The sequence below is a fragment of the Onychostoma macrolepis genome, chromosome 09 (genome assembly GCF_012432095.1).
Source record: "Onychostoma macrolepis isolate SWU-2019 chromosome 09, ASM1243209v1, whole genome shotgun sequence".
NCBI classification, from domain to species: domain Eukaryota; kingdom Metazoa; phylum Chordata; class Actinopteri; order Cypriniformes; family Cyprinidae; genus Onychostoma; species Onychostoma macrolepis.
In genome coordinates, this window is record NC_081163.1 from 16,857,143 (window position 1) to 16,878,919 (window position 21,777).

A 21,777-nucleotide genomic window follows, 5' to 3' on the forward strand; every position below is an offset into this window, starting at 1 on the left:
TAATATTGAATAATGTTTAAAATATATAAACTAAAAATCATAGCTGATATGTGACTATTTCAATTTGATAACGTAACAGCAAAATTTTACTTTTAAGAAAACTGTCTTTAGTTAAAATGTAGGCTATTTAATCTACGTAGGCTACTGTATTCTCGTTTGGGGAAAAAAAGGCTAAATAAGTAAATAAATTGGGTTTAAACAGGTTCAATTCTCTTTCCAAAAAAAAAAAAAAAAAACTCACCACGATCACGTGATAGTACGACAAAATAACGGCAAAATCGCTAGCAGGCACCTTATTCTCCCTGCGTCCCAATTTGCATACTATCACCCTATCTGCCCTAAATAGTATTGAAAATTACTATTATCATATAGAATTTAGCATGGATAGTATGCACATTGGGACGCAGGCTCTGTTTTTGAACTTTTGCATTTTTGCGGTAGCTCTATAGCATCAATGTTGAAGAGTAACGTAATTAGCTGGTGAAGTAGCCTACTTATTGCAAAGTTAACGAAAATTATAATGTTGTAATGTTCGAAGCGGATGTCATGACAAATAGTCTATCGGTAGAACACTTTAAAACGAGCGGTTAATTTCTAAATTCGTAAGAAATACCTGTGGAAGACAGAAGACAACGAGCGCAACACTGAAAAGGGCGGAGCTACATAAAGTCATCTTTGCGGTGTCCTTCAATGCGCAAAAAACACTGAAGAATTCGCATAGTAGCCTATCTGTGTTCACAGAGTCCTTTTGTTTGCATTTGTTGTTTTCTATCGAGAATGGAAGCGAAGTTGTGTGTGACTTTTGCCTGCAGTTTAGAGCGGGTTTATCTCACTAGAGAGCGACAAAAACCATCACCTGTTCATCGCTCGGAGCGGGTTTCTTTCACTAATGAGGAAATGGAAATCCCGGACTGGATCATGGGTCTTACAGAAAGGTTTGAGCAGGGAGGGAAAAAGTTACTGTCGCTCCGTTCCACTTGATTTAAATCCTGTCCGTTGCTTGGTTACATGCAAAGCTTGGCGCTTTCGTTCGCTGTGAATGAATATAGCCAATATGCGCAGCCTGCCACTTTTTCTTCACAATTTCGGGCAAAAAAGATCCACTGTCCATTGTCAGTAGTGTAGAGATGTAGAGCAGCTTTCTGTTGGTCAAATGGTATGAAATGTGGAACAACGGTGAACGGTGAACAACGGTGTTTTCTTACCTGACTTTTTTCCCCCTGAAACACAAGTTACTAAAAATATAAACTTGTTATGTGTGTAGGCTAAATCAATATCACAATTGTGTTACAGATATCAGATCCAACCACACATTGTATTTAAAACAAGTGGTGTGATATTGCTTCTAGCCTATTTAAGACTTGAATAAATAGAGTAAAACATATCTGGAAGCAAAAAAATCATAATGTTATGAAGTTTGTCATTATCTGACTGAAGGTTGGAGACAGCTAAGCTATTTGTGGCAGGTAGGCTATCAATGGCACCTGACAACAAGATCGTTTCTCAAGTAACAGTTACAACTGTGCTTTATCGCCTCGATCAGATGATGAGCAAAAGTCAAGATATGTTGAAACCAGACAGCGATACAGCATCTTAATAACCGTTGGGTGGCTGCAGTTCTTGCGCTCGGATTGGAGTTGTTCTCGGTGGGAGGGTGGGGTGGGGTCCGTTGCTGATGCTGGGCAGATTGCGTTTATCTCCGCATCTCTGCTCCGCTACCCTTAATGCTGCCACTGGATGGCTGCGCGTCGCACTTCGACGTGAGATCATATATTGAGGGCTTCATCTGATTTCAGAAAAGACGAAAGCAAACAAACATGACAGACAGTACGACTTCTGATCCATGCTCTGTTCCCAATCCGACTATTGTGGACCCGTCGGCTGTGCTAAACGGACAATGCGCCGCTGGCCAGGATCCGAACCTACCCAAAAGAGGGAGCCAGGGCGATCCTTTCAACATGGACCGGGACCAGGAGATGAAAATCACAGATAGCGTTGAGGGCCAAGGTAAACACACCTCATCTCTCTAACATAGCCTACAACAGATCGAGCTATACTTTTCTGGAGTTGTTTCAGAAATGCGTTTAAAACACAATGGGATTCTTTAAAGTAATTTATTTGGGGTGTGATGTGAATAAGACTGAGGCTGGAGAAGGTTGCAGTCCAGTGGAGCACGCAGGCGCTCTTGAAGATATTAATAATTCAGGTGAGCACAAAACACTCGCAGTTAAGTTAAGAAACAGACCAGAGAGAGACTAAATATCCTTTCATGGGTTGCAGACAAAATACGTTTAGCTTTTAAGTGAATAGATGGACATTGTTTATTAGTCTATATAAAATATTGTTCTGTCTGTTTCAATGGATTTGTTTCCTTCAGTTTCGTCACGCCGCGCTCTGCGTGTCGCATTGAGTCTGTTTGATACTTCACCACAAGCGGCTCCATAAGTTTCATGTTTGGAAAAAAATGTGTCACAGAGGCTACATTTCGTTCGTTATGTTATTATCATAAACTTTGTTACTATATAAAGTCAACGTTGTTGTCCGCAGTGACGAGACTTGGCATGCTTGTATTACGTCACGGTGCGATTTTCTCCAGTAGGCTATTAATTCGGACAACAAAATTTGACTTTTATTATTCATTTCTGTGTAACTAATTAGTATATATACATATGAATCTTTATAAGAAGTTGTTTATTTGATGTTCTACCTTTGTTTATTGTATTTGTGTTGACGTGAAAGTGGTTAGAAATTAGTAGTTTAGTTGTAGTCAAGATTCAAATGAATGAAAATTATATTTGTGTGTGTGTGTGTTTTAATCAAATCTCTGAATTTTGTAAAATTTTTTTTTTTTTTAATTGCATTAAACTTATGCATTCTTAAGCTTTTGTTAACTTGCATGTTAACAAAACTCCAACCATTTGGAGGGAACAAATGTTGTAGTTTACGATCTGGCCATCTATGATGGTTACGTCTCTGCTGTAAAAGACTGGAAACTTTGTTTCTGCTACTCCTCAAACTGAATCTACACTGACTCGCACCTCCAGTGGAGCTGTTCAGAGGTGCATCTGATCTCATATCAGCACTTCTACTCTTGAAGCAGCATTAGTCTCTGCACCTGCAGGATCTGAGTGTGGCTGTATGCTGTAGCACCCCCCTGTGCAATCAGTTCGAGCCGCTGAATAATTCATAAGACCCTTCAATTCTCTGCTGGTGAAATTGTGGGGGCATTAGAATGAGACTAAGAAGCCTTAGAAAAAGACAAATTAACGAAGAAGCAGAAACAGGAGTTTCAGTTAAAAGTAGCAGTCTGTTGTTTATAATCTCAGCACTTGGATTATTTATTTATTTTTTGAAAATTCATGCTAGTCTACTATTTTGGTATATCATGTGCTTCAGATAAGGTCTTTCTGCTCAAGACTTGCAGTTACTTAAACCGGCAGTGGCAGCCACCAGGATGGACATCTAGTTTAGGGTAGAACTGCATTGGCAGCCTTCAGTAAATTCTTGGCGCATAAAGCAAGTATAAACTTTAGGCTGCATGGCCAGTTGGCAGTCAGAATTGTTGGCACTGCTGTCTTATACGTTTAAAGAAAAAAATTCAGATTTTGTATTTTTTCTACTTAATCTCGGTGATATACAAAGGCCCGGTTTCACAGACGGGGCTTAGTTTAAGGCTTAAGCCAGGACTAGGCCTTAGTTAAATTAAGATATTTAATCAGCTTTTATAAAAATGCCTTAGAAGAAAATGTTACAGGTGTGCATCTTGAGACGGAACAGTGGCACTGACGTATTTTAAGATATGTCAGAGCAAGATATTTTCAGTCGAGACAGCTCACAAGCATTTTTGTCTGGGTCTAGCTTAAGCCTGGTCTGTGAAACCGGGTGATAGGGGGTCACAATTGATTGTTAAAATAATATGGATTTAAAACAGTTTCTTCATATTTACTCATGCAGCCCTTTTGTCAATGTCAAATGATGCATATATTTTTAAAGAGAAGCATGTCCTGTTTTTCTAAGTTACATCATTAATGCCAAAATGGCTTAATTCCACTTACAGCTTTTCCTACAAGATGAATAAAAAGCAAATATTTTAGCCGATGTCCTTTAAGTTATTAAGAGGAATGTTTCTCTCTCTTTCATGCAAACCCTATTAAGCATGGAGGAAATGCTGGGTCATGTGGATGTCCTGCTTCCACATGATTAGCAGACAGGCGGAGTGGGGGCAAGACCTTTATGCTGAGTTTTGACTCATTTTATGTGCCTATAGTCTAGAGAGTTTGCGTGGGAAAATACAAACTGAGCAAACTCAGTGTGTAAAAGTTACTAATAGATCAGTAAGAACAAAGTTCAGCTTGACTGGAGTGTGTTTTTGGTTCGGAAATGAAATAGTTTGGAACTTATGGGTTACATTTGTGTGAGAGCAAATCATGCTCGCAATCCTGACTGATGAAATAAATCATGTGAGTGGCCACATTCCCCAGCTCTGTTTTTCAGCTCTTACAATCACACTGACTGACCACCTATTGACTCTGTGCTCATAACCCTCAGCATGTGACTTCCTCAGGCCGACAGATCAGTTTGGTGAGCACGGGGGAAGATATACACAGCCACCCACTGTCACCATGACATAGCTGCCATCTATGTTGAACAGATGACAGAGGCATATTTGAATTTCACCTCTTTGGCAAACACAGCACAATTTAAACATTGCTTGGAGGCTATACAATAGACAGTCAACAGATTCTGCTGATTCTGGTCACTTAATCTTATTCATAATTACACTCATGGATTGAATTTGTGATTTGTGGTGTAGAATTTATCTCTAATAATGCCTTGATAAAGACTCTGTTGAGGGACAAAGATGTAGTTTCCTACACTTTGGGAACTGCATGTCAAGGCTGTTTATGCCTCAGAGAGAAAAATAAAAAGAGAAGTGTGAGCCAAAGTTTAAAATAATGACACATTCAAGCGTGACAGTAAAGACAATTATAATATTACTAAAGGTTTGTTTCAAAAAAGGCTGTTCTTTTGAACATCCTATTTATTCATCCCTTATGTCATGGTCTCCACAAAAATATTAAGCAGCACAACTGTTTTCAGCATTGATAATAATTATAAATGTCTCTTGAGCTGCAAATCAGCATATTAGAAGGATTTCTGAAGGATCATGTGACACTGAAGACTGGAGTAATGGCTGCTGAAAATTCAGCTTTGCCTTCACAGGAATAATCTACATTTTAAAACATATGAAATAAAAAAAAAGTTGTGATATTTTGTGATGTATTGCATTTTAGTGTATTTGGATAAAATAAATGCAGCCTCGGTGAGCATAAAATACATCTGTCAAAAACAAACAAACCTTTGAACAAAACTGACATGTGATATGAAGTCAAACAGCAAGATATAAATTCATTCTGATATATAAAGTCACAAATACATTTTAATATGTTTAATTGACTCTTTGTTTCTTTGTTATTTTACTCTGAGGCGGAAACAGGTTTTCATCGCTGTCTCATCTTCCAATAGCTACAGATCTCCTAGGGCTGCTTGCGAACAGCATTTAAAGTCATATCCTTTGTAACTTGATACATGATAAACATAATTTAGTGGCATCTAAATCTTGTTGAAACCATTTTGCTCTGCTAATTAAACAAAGCCAATGCTCCTCTGACAGTGCAGATTCATTTCTGCTCATCTTTGCGTCTGACATAAAGCTCTTTAATATTCCTCAGGCTCAATGCCTGTTATGGTCCAGTGAGTAAATAATCAGCCCCTGTTGTTTGTTCTCCTAGTGCACTTAATTTAATTGTATAATGGCCTTTAACCAGTGTTTTATTTACTCTTTTGACAGGTCTCTTGGAGAGCAGCATGCGCCTGAAGCCTCACGAAGCTCAGAGTTACAGGAAGAAAGCTTTGTGGGTGTCCTGGATCTCCATTGTGGTGACGCTCATCCTGGCTGTGGCAGGCTTCAGTAAGTTCATGGTGATGCTTTTCCTGTCTATGGCAGGCAGCATTTAGGATGTTCAGCTAGTTTAGGTTAGAAGTAGTTTCAATCACCCACAGACCACCCACAGTCTGTTCACTGAAAGTCTGGTGCATATTACACATAAAACTGGAAAATACTACTTTCTCAGTCTGGCAAGCTTCAGTCTGATTGGCTGACTGAATTATGATTACTCTGATTACACATTTTCTTTCCAATCGTTTGCAGTGATGCCCCACAGTTAATTTTTTCATGTCTAGTTTTTAGTCTATTACTGTGGTCTAATGAATTTAAGATAAATGAAATGGACTAAATGGCATATTACATTTCAGTTGAATCTCTGCCTGTCTAAGTGGGCCCTTTTTTGGCCTAAATAAGCTGCAATGTGGACCGGACCTTATGCTGTTGAGTCAAAGCCCTGGCTTTGTGAGACTTGCTTCAACTGCCAGTGGCATCCATCAGATGCCACTGGCATCAACTAGATGCATCCATCAACTAGAACTGGCAGAGACAGTCTTCAATAAATTCAAGTTTAGGCTAGAACTGGCAACTGTGATGTGTAGGCGGTCAGAATAGTTGGCACTACTGAGTTATAGTTCTTGAATATTTTAGGTTTTGCTAGTAGTTGAGTTTTTTTTTTTTTGGTAATTACAGAAAACTTTTATTGCATTATATTGATAATGTTAGTTAGAAGACAAAGATTTTCATGATAAAGATTTCAGAGGTGTTTGCTGTCATAGTGGAGTATTTATTTATTTAGAAAATAGACACAGTTACATATCTTTAATTTTTTTTTTATAGCTGAGGTATAAATATATAAATAAATACATGAAAAATAAATAAATAAATAGTTATTAATTTTAAAGATATTTATTTTATGTACTAATTTATTTATTTGTATTTTTATGTATTTATTAATGTTATGCAATAAATTAACTGAAAAACTATTGATAAAGCATACAAAGTGTCTGTGAAACGTACCCAATTTACCTTAAATAATTTGGAAAGATATCAAATTTGTCAGCAAAATAGACTGTGCTTACATTTTAGCAGTTTTGCAGATGACTTGTGCTTTTTGTCAGGTGAAAAATTTTAAAGCAGAAAACATCAGCACCTCTGCTGCTATTTAAAGCTGATGTGTGTAATTTATTCAGTGTTGAAGCACTCTTGCTATGCAAGATTAATACATAAGAGACAACTATAGATTGAATTGCAATACAGTTGAAGTTGTGGCAATGTGGCGCAGTCCAGAGGTCTGAGCAGTCCAGCATTGGCGTTCTCAGAAAGAAATTACACAATGTATTGTAAAAGTAATATATTGTGTTTTTTTATTCTTTGGTTTTTAGCATGTATCTCTCATTTTTGGACATATTCAGTAATGGCTTGCATTGATTGTTTAGTGGGATTTTTTTCTTGCCTCTGTTGCCTTTTCTACATTCTGTTAAGCTGCTAAATATATAGCGTTATACCTTTAAAATAGGAGGGGCACATTCTCTATAGGTTCCTTGGCATTAAAACATTCTTGACGTTAGCCTCTTAACTCCTCATAAGACTGCATGAGGCAAAATGCAGCAAAGGAATTTTGCTCATTTTAAAGGAGGTGTAACATTTGTGCAGCATATACTCATTTAAAATGTCAAGAGTATATGAAGATAAAGCTTTTTCTTTTGCACATACACAAAGATGAAGTGAAGGAGAAACTAAATGTAAAGGGTTTACAGGACGTTTCAGTATTTGGTTGCCAGATGACGATGACTTCCCAGTTGAGTCTTGGTTCCTGCCAAGGTTTCTTCCTCATTCTGTCTAATCATCTTCATTTTTATCTTTGTCTCAGTCATTAGAGATTGTAAGGCATTATTCTATGTAAAGCTGCTTTGTGACCATACATCTTGTGAAAAGAGCAGGTTAAATGAAATAGAGAATGAATTATGAGGATGTAAGCTGAGAGAAATGAAGATTTATGCTACTGCCTTGAAATGAAGAAGAAAAGCAATTTCTCATCCCCTGTAGCTTTAAGGTTTTTATATTTATCTACCTACATTCACCTATACCTCTCAAACACACACACACACACACACACAACACCATACTTCCACATGCTCTTTCATTATATCATCTCTGTCTATTTGTAATCTTTATGTCGTAACATGATGATTAACAGAGAAGTGGAAGTTAGCATTTGGCCCATATGAAGCAGACAGTGTGTTTATCACGAGTTGTCTTCAGTGATAAAGTGTATGGTTGTTGGACATTTGACATGACAATACTCACTGTGTTATCAGAGACCGTAAAATTTCTGTTTTGAATTCAACATTGACTGTGACTTCAGTTGATTTTCTCTGCCTCCGTACACTTAATTTATGTAAAGCCCATGGCTCAGCTGTCCATGAGCAGTCTGAATGTCTCATGCTGAAACAGCAAGTTTAACTTGTCCTCTGTGTTTTGTAACATAATGATGTGGCATAACAACACTGTCTCTCTATGGCACAGTCACACTGTAAAGAATCGTTCTTCACTGAACAGACATCATGACTCTTATGATACCAGGGGTGTGGGGCTTGTGACCGTCTTTGGATTTGGAGGAGATGAACACCCAGCTTTGTTTCTGTGGTTTGGCCTGAATACTTGTATTATTCCAGAAATTTCATGCAAGTGAGTTGGGAAATCATATGATATGCTGAATCTGAAAACATTCTTACAGAATCTCATGGGAAAATATATAATAAAAACTATGTTCAGGCAATGCATCTTATTTGGAAAGCTCAGAGATTTATTGAGGCTTACAGCAGGAACTGTTTGCTTGCTCTACTGACTTTTTCAATCAGTGTCAGTCAGGATATTCTCTAGTCTAGTGGAACATTTCAGCAATTGTTAAAGTGATAGTTCATTCAAAAATGAAAATTCGGTTATCATTTTTCTCCCTTGTGTCTTATCAAACTCGTATGATTTTCTTCCGTGTAACACAAAAGAATTTGAGTGATGTGAGGACTGGAGCTTTCAAGCTTCAAAAATGATGCACAAGCACCATAACAGTATCATTAACGTGGTCCATCTTAAACATTCAGTTTACTCTGAGTCTTTTGAAACCATACGATAGCTTTGTGTGATGAACAGACTGAAGTTTCAAAGTTGTTATTCATTGATGACCTTCTTTTCTAGTGTGCTATGTTGTTGACCATTGACTCAGTGAAATTACCTTTAGTACTGAATTGGTCTGATTCAGAATGTTTTTGTGATTTGGATTGATGCTCCATTGACCAGATTTGACTCACAAGAAAGATTTGTCATTAATTGTATATTGCTACTTCTCCTAAGTAAACTTCTCTTTACTGAGACATTTACTTCTCAGTAAATGATAGCAAAGTTTGGGTAGGTTTTGTCTTTTAAGGAAAGGATTAAATAAGAGAATGTTTCTCTAAACTAAATTACTTACTGTTAATTAACACTATTTGAAACAGTATTTTGATCATTTTTATTACAGATTTTTTTTTCCATAACTGATTTATCTGATCTTTTAATTTGCACACATCTACAGAAGTATAAAGCCCCTTGTTCGGCTTAAATGTCTAATTTGTTCTCATATATTTTTAAAGAGAGCTGAAAAACTCTTATCTGGGGCAGTATTTCTGTGAAAAAGATTAAAGTCTTCCTTTGTAGTTATTTAAGATTTAGTGTAATATATGATATTTCTTAGAAGGAAATTGTTTTCTCCAATCCAGCCTTATTCAGTACTTCAGCTGAGTAGACTAGCATGAAAATGCATTTTTAACATTGTTAACATACGATATGTGTGCAAGCTTTTACTTGTCTGTATATTTAACATAGAGGATTATTAAAACTAAACAATGTATTTGATTGGCAGTTAGAAATAATTAATCTGCATATGTCACATGTCTGCATTTAATATTTAAACAGCTTCTTTGGTCAGATATTTACGGAAGCCTGTTTCCGCCACTGAATAAAAAAATTAAAAAAGGTTATTGCGAGTTTTTATCTTATAATTCAGACTTTTTTTCACAGAATTGTGAGATATAAACTCGCAATTGTGAGTTATTGAGTCAGAATTGCGAGATATAAAGTCAGAATTGTGAGATATAAACTCGCAATTGTGAGTTATTGAGTCAGAATTGCGAGATGTAAAGTCAGAATTGTGAGATATAAACTCGCAATTGTGAGTTATTGAGTCAGAATTGCGAGATATAAAGTCAGAATTGTGAGATATAAACTCGCAATTGTGAGTTATTGAGTCAGAATTGCAAGATATAAAGTCAGAATTGTGAGATATAAACTCGCAATTGTGAGTTATTGAGTCAGAATTGCGAGATATAAAGTCAGAATTGTGAGATATAAACTCGCAATTGTGAGTTATTGAGTCAGAATTGCGAGATATAAAGTCAGAATTGTGAGATATAAACTCGCAATTGTGAGTTATTGAGTCAGAATTGCGAGATATAAATTCAGAATTGCGAGATATAAACTCACAATTCTGACTTTTTTTCTCGCAATTCAGACTTTTTTTCTCAGAATTATGAGTTTATATCTCGCAATTCTGACTTTTTTTCTCGCAATTCTGACTTTTTTTGTGAGATATTTAAACTCACAATTGCGAGTTATAAAGTCAGAATTGCGAGATATAGGCTAAACTCGCAATTCTGACTTTTTTTCTCGCAATTGCGAGTTTATATTCTGAGAAAAAAAGTCAGAATTGTGAGAAAAAAAGTCAGAATTGCGAGATAAAAAGTCGCAATAACCTTTTTTATTTTTTTATTCAGTGGCGGAAACGGGCTTCCATAGATATTGCATAATTAGATGCTGTGTAAAAGATTTGTGTTGTCAAAGAAACATATGCTATCAACATATCAGATAACTTTTCATAAGATGGATGTTATGTGAACATTAAGCAAAATTTACCCATAACTCCATGTCTTATTAGTTCCACCTAATTACTTTTTACAATGTAATGCACCGATCAGCAAAAGCTTGGCGTTTTATTTCTGCTCTCATCAGTCACTGTCATGAATAGTGGTTTTGTATCTCTATCCAGCAGTGATTTCACGATAAGGGCCCGTCTTAAAACTTAACGCTTCCTTGCTAAAAATATTATTATCTTTAAAAGTATTAATTTCTTGACTCCAATCTTTTGAACGATATAATTTCAATGTGCCTTACAGTTCTTTACAATGACTTTTAAGTCAATCCAGTATGTGTATTGAGAAATGAATCTGTATCTGTGGCTTTCATTCATTCAGGTCAATGTGGAATGTCAGGATGTTCAATTTGCACTGTATTTTTTAGGATTTATCCTATTACCCTATTATCATTCTTATTATTCTGTTATGTCATTTACTTTCGTGATTAGCAGGCGGGGCTATTAAATCCTTATCCATTTATTCCTGAGTTGATTTACTTACAAAGCAGACAGCAGATCAAGTGCTCGTTGGAAAGCTTGACGGAGCTAGCATAATAACTAAAAGGTGGAAAGAGCTTATTAATGAAGGGTCAGTATAATTCAGCTGGTGATTTGATACATGCTTTGTGTTTTAAACAACTTGTACCATTTAGTAATGGCATAGCAACATTATTATTTTGCATTTGGTTTCAGGTGAAGCACAACAACACAGCACAAATGAAATCTGGATTTTTACACTAGCTAAATGCCAGATATGTGCTCAGAGAACATTTGCCTTTTATGCAAATGATCATCTCTTTCATTCCTTCAATGTCACCTTCCTCATACTGCAGTAGCTACATTCACACATTAAAACAAGTTATTTGAGGTTCCAAACATAGGTTTTTCCTGTCAATTATCATTACAAGCCTATATAAGCAGCAGTCATTGTGCTGTCTCAGCGACAATTCTTCCGGCATCCCTCCACCTCCCCATCTCCTCCTCTATTTCTGTTACTCTCCCTGTAGTACCGTAAATAAATAAGAAATGCTGCATACATTGTAGCCTATAAAGTAATCAAATGTATAAAAACACTGCATATTTTTCACTATGTAAATTAAATATATATTTCTTCTTATTAAAATTACAAAAGTGATGTAGTCAACTCAAGAGCAGTGAGAGATTTTCCCTCTTTTGTTGTTTAATTAAAATGAATGACAGATAGCAGGAATATTGGACTCCTGTCACTTTAAGAGCTGCAAATTTGTACTGGTTAATCGTGTATATCGCAGACACTATAAAAAGGATTTAAAAAAAACATAAATGGATGGTATTTTATACGATTCAAACACTATATTCCAAATCTTCAAAAAATTCTTTAAAAATCTATTTTAGATTCCATCGGATAAAGTGCAACAAACAAGGTGAACTATTCTCATAAATAAATGTTTTATTTCTTTATTTTTTATAAATGACTTATTTAAGAGGCAGGCAGGGAGGAAATTCAGATGTGTTATAATGACATGTCACATGAATTAAAGTACACTCATGAATCTGTGATCATCAATTCTTCATTCCTGAAAATGTGGTGTGAATATGTGTAGTGGGGTGTGCAATTGAGTTTTGAATGGTTTTACATGAAGAACAGGATTCATAGTCAAAAGTGAGACAGTGGTGGAATGTGGCCCTCATGGGAAATCAGTATTCTAGTTTTCAAGTCATGATATGTGGCATAATAGATCCTTCAGACTTCTATTTTAATTAAGCCCTTCCAGTGTGAACCCGTGTTGCTTGCTACCAAAATAATCCTGAAAGTGAGAAGCGATAATGATGAGTCATTAGCTTGTCATTTCAGCCTTTTTAGTGAACTGAACTAACGTGCGGTGCTTTATCACTGCAGCAGTCAACCTCATCAGTGTCTTCAGTTTTATTACTTACAAAGATCCAATATCTCGTGATGTTAATTTTACATTTCAAATGGGATTCTAGGCAACATCAGATCCAAATTTAGCATTGTTTAATTGAACTGACATTTAGCCAACTGAGGCCAAGTTCTCCAGATACATGCAGCACTGGTCAGAGTTAATTAGGAGTTATGAAAATAGTGTGTGTGTGTGTGTGTATGTGTGTGAAATATAATATCGCCCATTAGAGCAGCTTCACTGAGAGGTTGTTGGGTCTTGTTTTAGTGCTGTATCTTTACACTGGAACTGTCTTTATCAGCCTCATCCTGACATGCCCTACAGTTATAAGTTTCACAGTATAATAGATTATATCCACGCACATAGTGCCAAAAGACATAGAAGATTTATTCACTGCAGTTGAACTTTATTCCCAGCTGTCTGTCTTTATTCCTGTCCTGATGACAGGCATCTTACATCAAGTTCAACCAAGCATTTAGGAGAACATTTTCACTTCAGATGCATTGCGAGTACTTTAACTGATTTTATTTCTCGGTTTCTCACATGTAAGCCCAGTTCTTTAAACTCATTAGACACTCCCTTTTCACTTGTGAATCATCACTGTGATATTACATCACCTTTAAAAGACCGTGCAGGTTGACATTTTCAGTGCGGCAACACATTTCACACAGTCACAGCCCATTTTCTGCACGTACTCAATGTTCTTCTCTCACCTTATCAATGTGTTCTGCTGCCTGAGGCTATTTTGACCGTGTTGTCATAAGATGATGATCGTTTATTGTCTTGTCCTAGTTTTTTCATCCCCACTGTTGTTAACTGAGTTTGTTTTTGTTCCTCTGCAGGACCTGCTTAAAGCATCAAGAAAGGTTTGGTTAAATGAGTTGCATGTATTTTACTGGCCCTGTAACCTGAGCAGAGCGCTGCAGACGTCTGCCGTTCTGCTCCATTAGGAACCTGTCTAAACACATTAAGTCTCGGTGTTGAGTTCTCCTTCCAGTCCATTTAGGCAGGACCGGCATCACAAAATTGTTCTCTAATAATGGAACCAGTGTCCTGATGGCAGGCATGCTGCTAGTGTTTATGGGACTCATCATCAGTAACTCTGCACCTTTCTGTCTATCTACCTTTCTGTGTCTATCTGTCCATCTGAAATAATATCATTTGTCTGTATTGAGTTTCTTTACAAAAATTGCAATACTCCCTTCTTTACAGTCTTTTTCAATTGCTAAAATGCGTTTACCAGTACTTAAAGTACATTTTCTAAACTCTTAACACAGCAACACACCTACATCACACAATTAGCCAATTAGTTCATTTTCTGGCCAAAACCACATTTTGTTAAATAAATAAAAACTCTACATTTCAAAATGCTGAATACCTTTTTCTACATATACTAACTCTATCAAAACACAGCAAACCCGATTCAAAATCGAGTAATTCGGTCAAAACATTGGCACTGGTTTTCTATCCAATAGGAACATACAGTCAATCATAGTGCATAGACAGTCAAAATGATAACAATTAATGGCATTACTTGTCATGTCTCAGTTCTACCTGCATATAATAGACAATATAAAAATCCATAGTTTTTTGTAATTTAGCCTTCTGTTTACCTTCATCTGAAAACCATTTTACAGTTTTAACATTGTGTTTTTACATTTTTACACTGTGTTCATTCTTGGCAACATACTATCTAAAACTGAATGAGTCATTATTTTATAGAATGTACAATAGAAAAAATAGGGTCCCCTATGCAGAAATTCAATTGGAACCTTGAACCTTCCAGTGGGTGAGGGTTCGATGTGGATGGTGCCCCCATGATAGCTGATGCCAGGGATCAACAAAAATTACAACATACATGGCCTTTGGTTACTATGCAAGCTTGTTTCCGTCACAGAATAAAAAAAGTAAAAACAGTAATTCTGACCTTTTTATCTCGCAATTCAGACCTATATTGGAATTGCGAGTTTACGTCTTGCAATTCAGACTTCTGTAAAAAAGTCTGAAAAAAGTCAGATTTCTGAGATATAGTCACAATTACCCATTACCCTTTATATTCCGTGGCAGAAATAAGCTTTCATAGGTTCTACATGTGTACGGGGAAAAAACAAACAAACAAACAAACAAACATAAAAACTGCACAGTCTAACACACATTCTCACTCCTCTCCCATACCCTTTTTCTGATCCAACTACTCCTCTACCTTCTACAACTATCCCTCTCCCAGGCATTATTATTTCTGATTCACTTTCTGATTCTTTGTGTTGTTCTGTATCCACAAAACCAATTCAAAGAGGTCTTTTTTACTCTATGTTGTTGATGTAATGGAAAGAGCTTCAACACCAGACTATTCCTCCAACTGAGAATCAGCTATTTCGAAATATTTCAGTGATCTATTACTTAAAAATGCTAATCAGTTGTTTCAATATTTCATATAGAAATATTTTTTAATACTTTTGAGCTGCAGTTGTAGCAGAAGTAAGCTACATCTACTGAGTTTCCTTTCATCCTTTCATCCTTTCTTTCATCCTTTCTTACTGAAATACTGTTTACTTAGTTTCTTTACAAAAATTGCAATACATCTTTCTTTATTTCTTTCATCCTTTCTTATTGAAATACTGTTTACTAAGTTTCTTTACAAAGATTTCAATACATCTTTCTTTCTTTTTCTATCTTTCTTATTGAAATACTATGTCTACTGAGTTTCTTTACAACATTGTAATACATCTCTGTCTTTCTTTCTTTCTTTCTTTCTTTTTTCATCCTCTCTTTCTTTTGTCCTTTCTTTCATCCTTTCTTATTGAAATACTGTTTACTAAGTTTCTTTACAAAAATTGCAATACATCTTTCTTTCTTTCGTCCTTTCTTTCATCCTTTCTTTCGTCCTTTCTTTCATCCTTTCTTATTGAAATACTGTTTACTATGTTTCTTTACAAAAATTGCAATACATCTTTCTTTCTTTCTTTCTTTCTTTCTGCATTTCTTTCTAAAATATATTTCACCTCGAGTTTCTTTTTACAAAAATTGCAATTTCCTTCCTTTCCTCCTTCAATCCCTAGTAATGCCTCAAGATGTTTGTTGATGGAATACAGAGTGTGGTTGTCCATTTGGTACATATAATATCTTAGCTTCTAAATTAATTTCTCTGCCTGCTACTTATGTTTTTTTAAGTTCAGAATTATTGCACTACAGCAACAACTGGTTCTCATAATGCTTCAATGTAAGCCCTCAAACACAGAATACATTGAAAAAATATGCTAATGCTGTGTATTTGTAAGTTGAGAGAATAGCTGTTTATCCACTATGTTCCTACTATTGTCAGCATTCAGTGGCATCAGCCGGCACAAGTATTCCAGCTGTATCTTCTGGTCTATGTGTTTTCATTCTATTGTTCAAAGGTAGTAAAAATCACCTAGTGTGCTGATGCTGTCCATGGTTCTGAATTCCTCCTGGCTATTAAAGTTTAGAAAGCCGGACTGAGGTTGAATGATGTTGTTTCTGAGTAATGTTGCACAAAAATTGTATACGGCGAAAAAAACAAAATCAAGTTCAAGAACAATTTCAGTAATCACTAATTATAATAGCCTGTGAAAAACATAAGTTCTTTTCCCCTGGAAAAAAAAATGGTGGTTAAATATAACTGGATATGTCATGTAGGAATGCATGAAAGGACACCATATTTAACACTAGGACATTACAGTCTATTTCACCTGAACTCCTGTACTGCTCATGTTAAAATATGGACAGGAACAGCTGCTGCTCTGGTAGCTTGTTGTCAAGGCCTCAGACATGTGTTCATGTACAGCACACAGATACGCGCTTAGCAGGTGTTCCTAAAGCATGTCAGCTCGTCAGGTCAGCTTTCAACCTGTGCCACAGTCTGCAGGCAACTGTAATGTAGTTGAAAAAAATCTTAAAACTAAAAAGTGTATTTTTTTTTTTTTTATGTTAAAGCACTGTCTTTACAGTTTTTTTCAATTGCTAACAAGCGTTTATCAATACTTAAAGTACTTTTTCTAAACTCTTAACACAGCAACACACCTACATCACACAATTAGCCAATTAGTAAATTTTCTGGCCAAAACCACATTTCGTTAAATAAATAAAAACTCTATACATTTCAAAATGCTGAATACGTTTTTCTACATATACAGTAACTCTATCAAAACACAGCAAACCCAATTCAAAATCGAGTCATTCGGTCAAAACATTAGCACTAGTTTCTATCCAACAGAAGTATATAGTCAATCATAGCACAGTGACTGTCAAAATACTAACAGTTGATGGCTTTACAAAAACTGCATTACTTGTCATGTTTCAGTTCTATAGTTTTAGTTTTTTGTAATTTAGCCTTCAGTTTACCTTCAACTGAAACCCATTTTACATTTTTAAGTGTTAAATGTGTTTGTTCTTGGAAACATACTATCTAAAACTGAATGAGTCATTATTTTATAGAATGTACAATAGAAAAAATAGGGTCCCCTATGCAGAAATTCAATTGGAACCTTGATTGAAATTGCTTTTCAGTGGGTGAGGGTTCGATGTGGATGGTGGCTGATGCCAGGGATCAACAAAAATTCCAACATACATGGCCTTTGGTTACTATGCAAGCTTGTTTCCGTCACAGAATAAAAAAGTAAAAACAGTAATTGTGACCTTTTTATCTCGGACTTCTATTATTGGAATTGCGAGTTTACGTCTTGCAATTCAGACTTTATCAGAATTGTGAGATACTGTAAATTCACAATTGCAAGAAAAAAGTCAGAATTCTGAGATAAAGTCACAATTAACCTTTACCCTTTATATTCCATGGCAGAAATAAGCTTTCATAGGTTCCACATGTGCACGGGGGAAAAATATAAACATAAAAATGCACAGTCCAACACACATTCTCCCTTTTTCTGATCCATCTATTCCTCTTCCTCTACCAGGCATTTTTTTTCTCTCTCTGATTCTGTGTTGTCCTGCATCCCCAAAACAATTCAAAGATGTCTTTTTTACTCTATGTTGTTACAGTCTTTCTCAATTGCTAACACACTGATTCATTTGGCCTAATTTTTCAAACCATTCATACAGTTCTCGAAACAAAGACTCGTTTCTCAAAACTTTTAACACATTTCACCTGCTTTCACACACGTTCCAACCTGCTCAGTGTTTTCTGTAAAACTCTACACAAAAATGGCATCATTTTACACAGGTTTAACCATGTTCTCATTCAGAAAACACAATAGTACACAATATAATTAACTCAAGCATCACAAAATAAACTCAAATAGCACACATTTATCCATGTGCGAACATTAAGTAGCAAAACTGATGACACACAGGTCAGAATCTCAGGATGATATGAACAGGAGCACAGGTGATTATGTGTTTTAGGAAATTAATCTTGGTAGAGAGAGACAAAGAGAAAGAGGAGAGGAAAAGAAAATTGAAGGGGACAAGGTCAAAGGTAATTCCTGATGAAATACAAAGCACCATAGTTGATCATGTTCTTCTGCATGGACTGACCATGAGGGAAGTTGGCCTACAGGCTCATCGACAGGGTTTCAGTGCTACTTACACATACAATATAATTACAGTACATAGCAATAATTCAGATGAGAGAACTTTCACTATTCTATGTACAGTAAATACTGCCCAAGTTGTACACCCTCAAACTCGTAACTGTTGCATTGATTTGTAGGCATGTAGTCCTTTCAGTTCTGCACAAATACAGTATATGTGAGTCGACTGTCTGGGGGAGGTAGAGGAAATCTTTTGTCAGAAGACTAAGAAGCTGCTATAACAAATAAGGATACTACCAATACTATAATGCAATTTGGCAGAGGATGCTGAATGAATGAACAAATTTATTTAATCATTCATTCATTCATTCTTTATTTATTTATTTCTGTAAAGTCACTGACATTATATTCCAATGTGTGTTTACTGTATATTCAGTTGTTTGGTCTTTGAACTTTCTATCTTGCTTTTCATCTACTCTTTACAGTAGTGTAATGAAAGTAAATTTTTCTTAAAGCTTATCACTGAATTTTACTTTATCTGCACCCCTCTATTTGTGCTGCATACTGTAACAGACACTGACTTGCAAAAAGATTCCTGTTTCCCAAAAGGAGGTTTTTGTAACAGCGTTTTGAACTGATCTCTCTAGTGTTCTCTAGGCAGGAAAGTAATGTGTGTATTTGGCAGGTTTGTGTGTCATCTGAGGTCAAAGTTTGAGTTTGCACAATCAAAAAAATATTTGATATTGACCTGGAAGTTTGAAGTTTGCACAATTGGGTGTGTAGTTTTGAGATTGTGTTTATAGTTGTGAGAAAATGGTGAATTGTTTCATGAATTGTGTGTTAGCAATCGAGAAAAACTGTAATGTAATAGAAAGAGCTTCAACGCCAGACTATTCCTCCAACTGAGACTGGAATCAGATATTTCTAAATATTTCAGTGATCTTAAAAATGCTAATAATCAGTTGTTACAATATTTTATACAGACATATTTTTTCAATACTTTTGAGCTGCTCTGGTAGCAGAAGTAGAAGCTTTATACTATATGTGACCCTGGACCACAAAACCAGTCTTAAGTCGCTGGGGTATATTTGTAGCAATAGCCAAAAATACATTGTATGGGTCAAAATTATACATTTTTCTTTTATGCCAAAAATCATTAGGTTATTAAGTAAAGATCATGTTCCATGAAGATATTTTGTACATTTCTTACCGTAAATGTATAAAAACTTCATTTTTGATTAGTAATATGCATTGCTAAGAACTTAATTTGGACAACTTTAAAGGTGATTTTCTCAATATTTGGATTTTTTTTGCACCCTCAGATTCCAGATTTCCAAATATTGTCCGATCCTAACAAACCATACATCAATGGAAAGCTTATTTATTCAGCTTTCAGATGTATAAATCTCAATTTTCGAAAAATTTACACTTAATTGACACTTGTGGTCCAGGGTCACATATTTAAGGTTTGGAACATTAGGTTCATTTCTTCATTTCTGACATGCTGGGTTTAAGCATTTGTAAATAAGACTAAAAAGATCCATGATTTTGGTTTTGGGTAAGCTTGTATGAAAAGAAAATGTACGCATTTTAGAAACATGGTAATAAACAACATGAATTGTGCTAATGGTATGGTCACAACAGATGGATGTTGTGCTAATTGTGTTTAGAGTTTTGAAAATGTGACTAGAGATTGGACAAAAGAATGTTAGCAATTGTAAAAAAAACTGTAATATGCAGCCATAGGTGAGCTATTTGTAGGATGATTCCATTGAAAAGTGTAAACACTGTAGTTCTGTGGCACTTTAAAGATTGTTATGCCAGTTCTAGCATCCCGTCCAGCTTTACAAAAGACTTTAGAAATTCCAAGACAGTGCACATATATTACTGTGAATGGGAGAACATGCAGTATGGACACCCAATTACATGAGTTTGGTGGTGGGACTATCAGTTTGCTTGACCACTGGCAGACAGGGGGAGTGTTCAGAACATCTGTTTGAATACAATTGCTGTTTTGCCATTGTTCTATTTGGTGACCTTATTTGTTTCAGATATCACACACTTTAGCTTTAAGCATAATTGTACGTGAGAGTCCTAAAAACTCTTAAAATTCACTGTGAAGAATTTCAAGTCAAAATATTTAATTGTGTTTTAATAAAAAATGATTTATTTTGAAATATATTTTTAAGGTGATTAAATATTTATCTAGTGATGCAATTATAGTTTCCACTGTGCCACAGTCTAATAGACTTTTCTAAAATACACCAGAGATACTTTTGAGTAATATGAAGTCATTATACCAACAAAGCAGGTCTTTTCTATTTAGGTCTTTTCTGATTAAACTTTAAACAGGCTGAAGCTTTAAACAGAAATCTTTAGAATCAAAAACTGTGGGCCATATGTACTAACAGCTTGCGCCAGCGCAAACCATCTATTGGCATTAAAATAATATACTGTCAGGATTTACTTAAGACACGCAAAAGGCGTTGACACAGTTATTTTTGCTCCTGAGCTTTCTGAATATGCATTTGTAGGAGTTTCCCTTTCAGGCACAAAATTTATGGGAGGAGAGTATTAAAATGAATCACGCAAAGCCATTTACTAACGTCGTCAAATTACTGGTATTTGCGCCATTATTTAACACCCAAAAAATCTTAAAGCAGGCGGTAATTTGCGCTGCTTTTGGTAGATTGCGCTGGTCATTATTGAAATGATCTGGCTGCATCTGTGTTCTTTAATGTGCGCATTGTTAGTTAACCACCCGCAGAATTTCCCCCTCCCATCTGCGCTTTTATGTAAATGCGCTGTAATGCTAATTTGCCCTGTTTAGTAAATCTGGCCCTGTATTTAGTGCCACCCAAAAATGTCAAAATAGCAGTTTAACAGATTACTTCAGTCCAGTTAGATGTTTTATCTCTGTTAGCAGTGCCCATTAAATTAATTTGTTCATTTGTATTTTATTTCAGTCACATGCAATAAAAATCATAAGCTTCTGCTGTCAAGTAGAGGTTAAACAATTAAAACATTTAATATTGTTCCAGCTTTCTTTTCCCCAGAAATATTTAAAATCTCTTTACTGTGTACTGATGTAAATTTTTCTTTTCAGTCCTGCAGAATGTATTCAGTTATTCAGTCAGTCGAACACCATTGGGGTGTTTACGTGAGCGTGAGCTCTGACTGGGAATCAGATGTGTCTGTGGGCATGCCAATCCTGTCACATGCTTCTTCACATATACCGCATTAAATTAAAATGCCTTGAAAAATGCAAACCATAAAACGCCCTTAGAAACACTGTCAATCTGGCATGTCCTGAAGCCTATATCAGTATTTGATAGCCTTCTGCAGCAGAAAGCAGGTGCAGCTCTCTTCCTGTTAACAGCGAAACAGCAGCCAAGCAAATCTGCTCGACCGGCCATATTGGCGGGGAGTCTCTGGTCTCAAGGGGCTCCTGGAAGCCGAGCTCAGACGTGAGCTGCA

The 21,777-nt window shown here is 35.8% G+C and overlaps 1 protein-coding gene across 2 annotated transcripts in view; it reads left to right on the top strand.

The window, feature by feature from the left end:
- The window catches only part of tmem163a (transmembrane protein 163a), a 43,261-nt gene that overhangs the window by 2,320 nt on the left and 19,164 nt on the right, over positions 1-21,777 (top strand). Inside the window, exons 1-3 of one of the 2 annotated variants that reach the window (XM_058786247.1) lie at positions 292-935; positions 1,797-2,007; positions 5,852-5,971. In XM_058786247.1, coding sequence (XP_058642230.1) covers positions 1,818-2,007; positions 5,852-5,971 — 310 coding nt within the window. In that variant the 5' untranslated portion in view covers positions 292-935; positions 1,797-1,817. Of the gene's footprint in view, positions 1-291; positions 936-1,796; positions 2,008-5,851; positions 5,972-21,777 lie in introns of those variants that run through there. The other variant, XM_058786246.1, reaches the window with a different exon arrangement.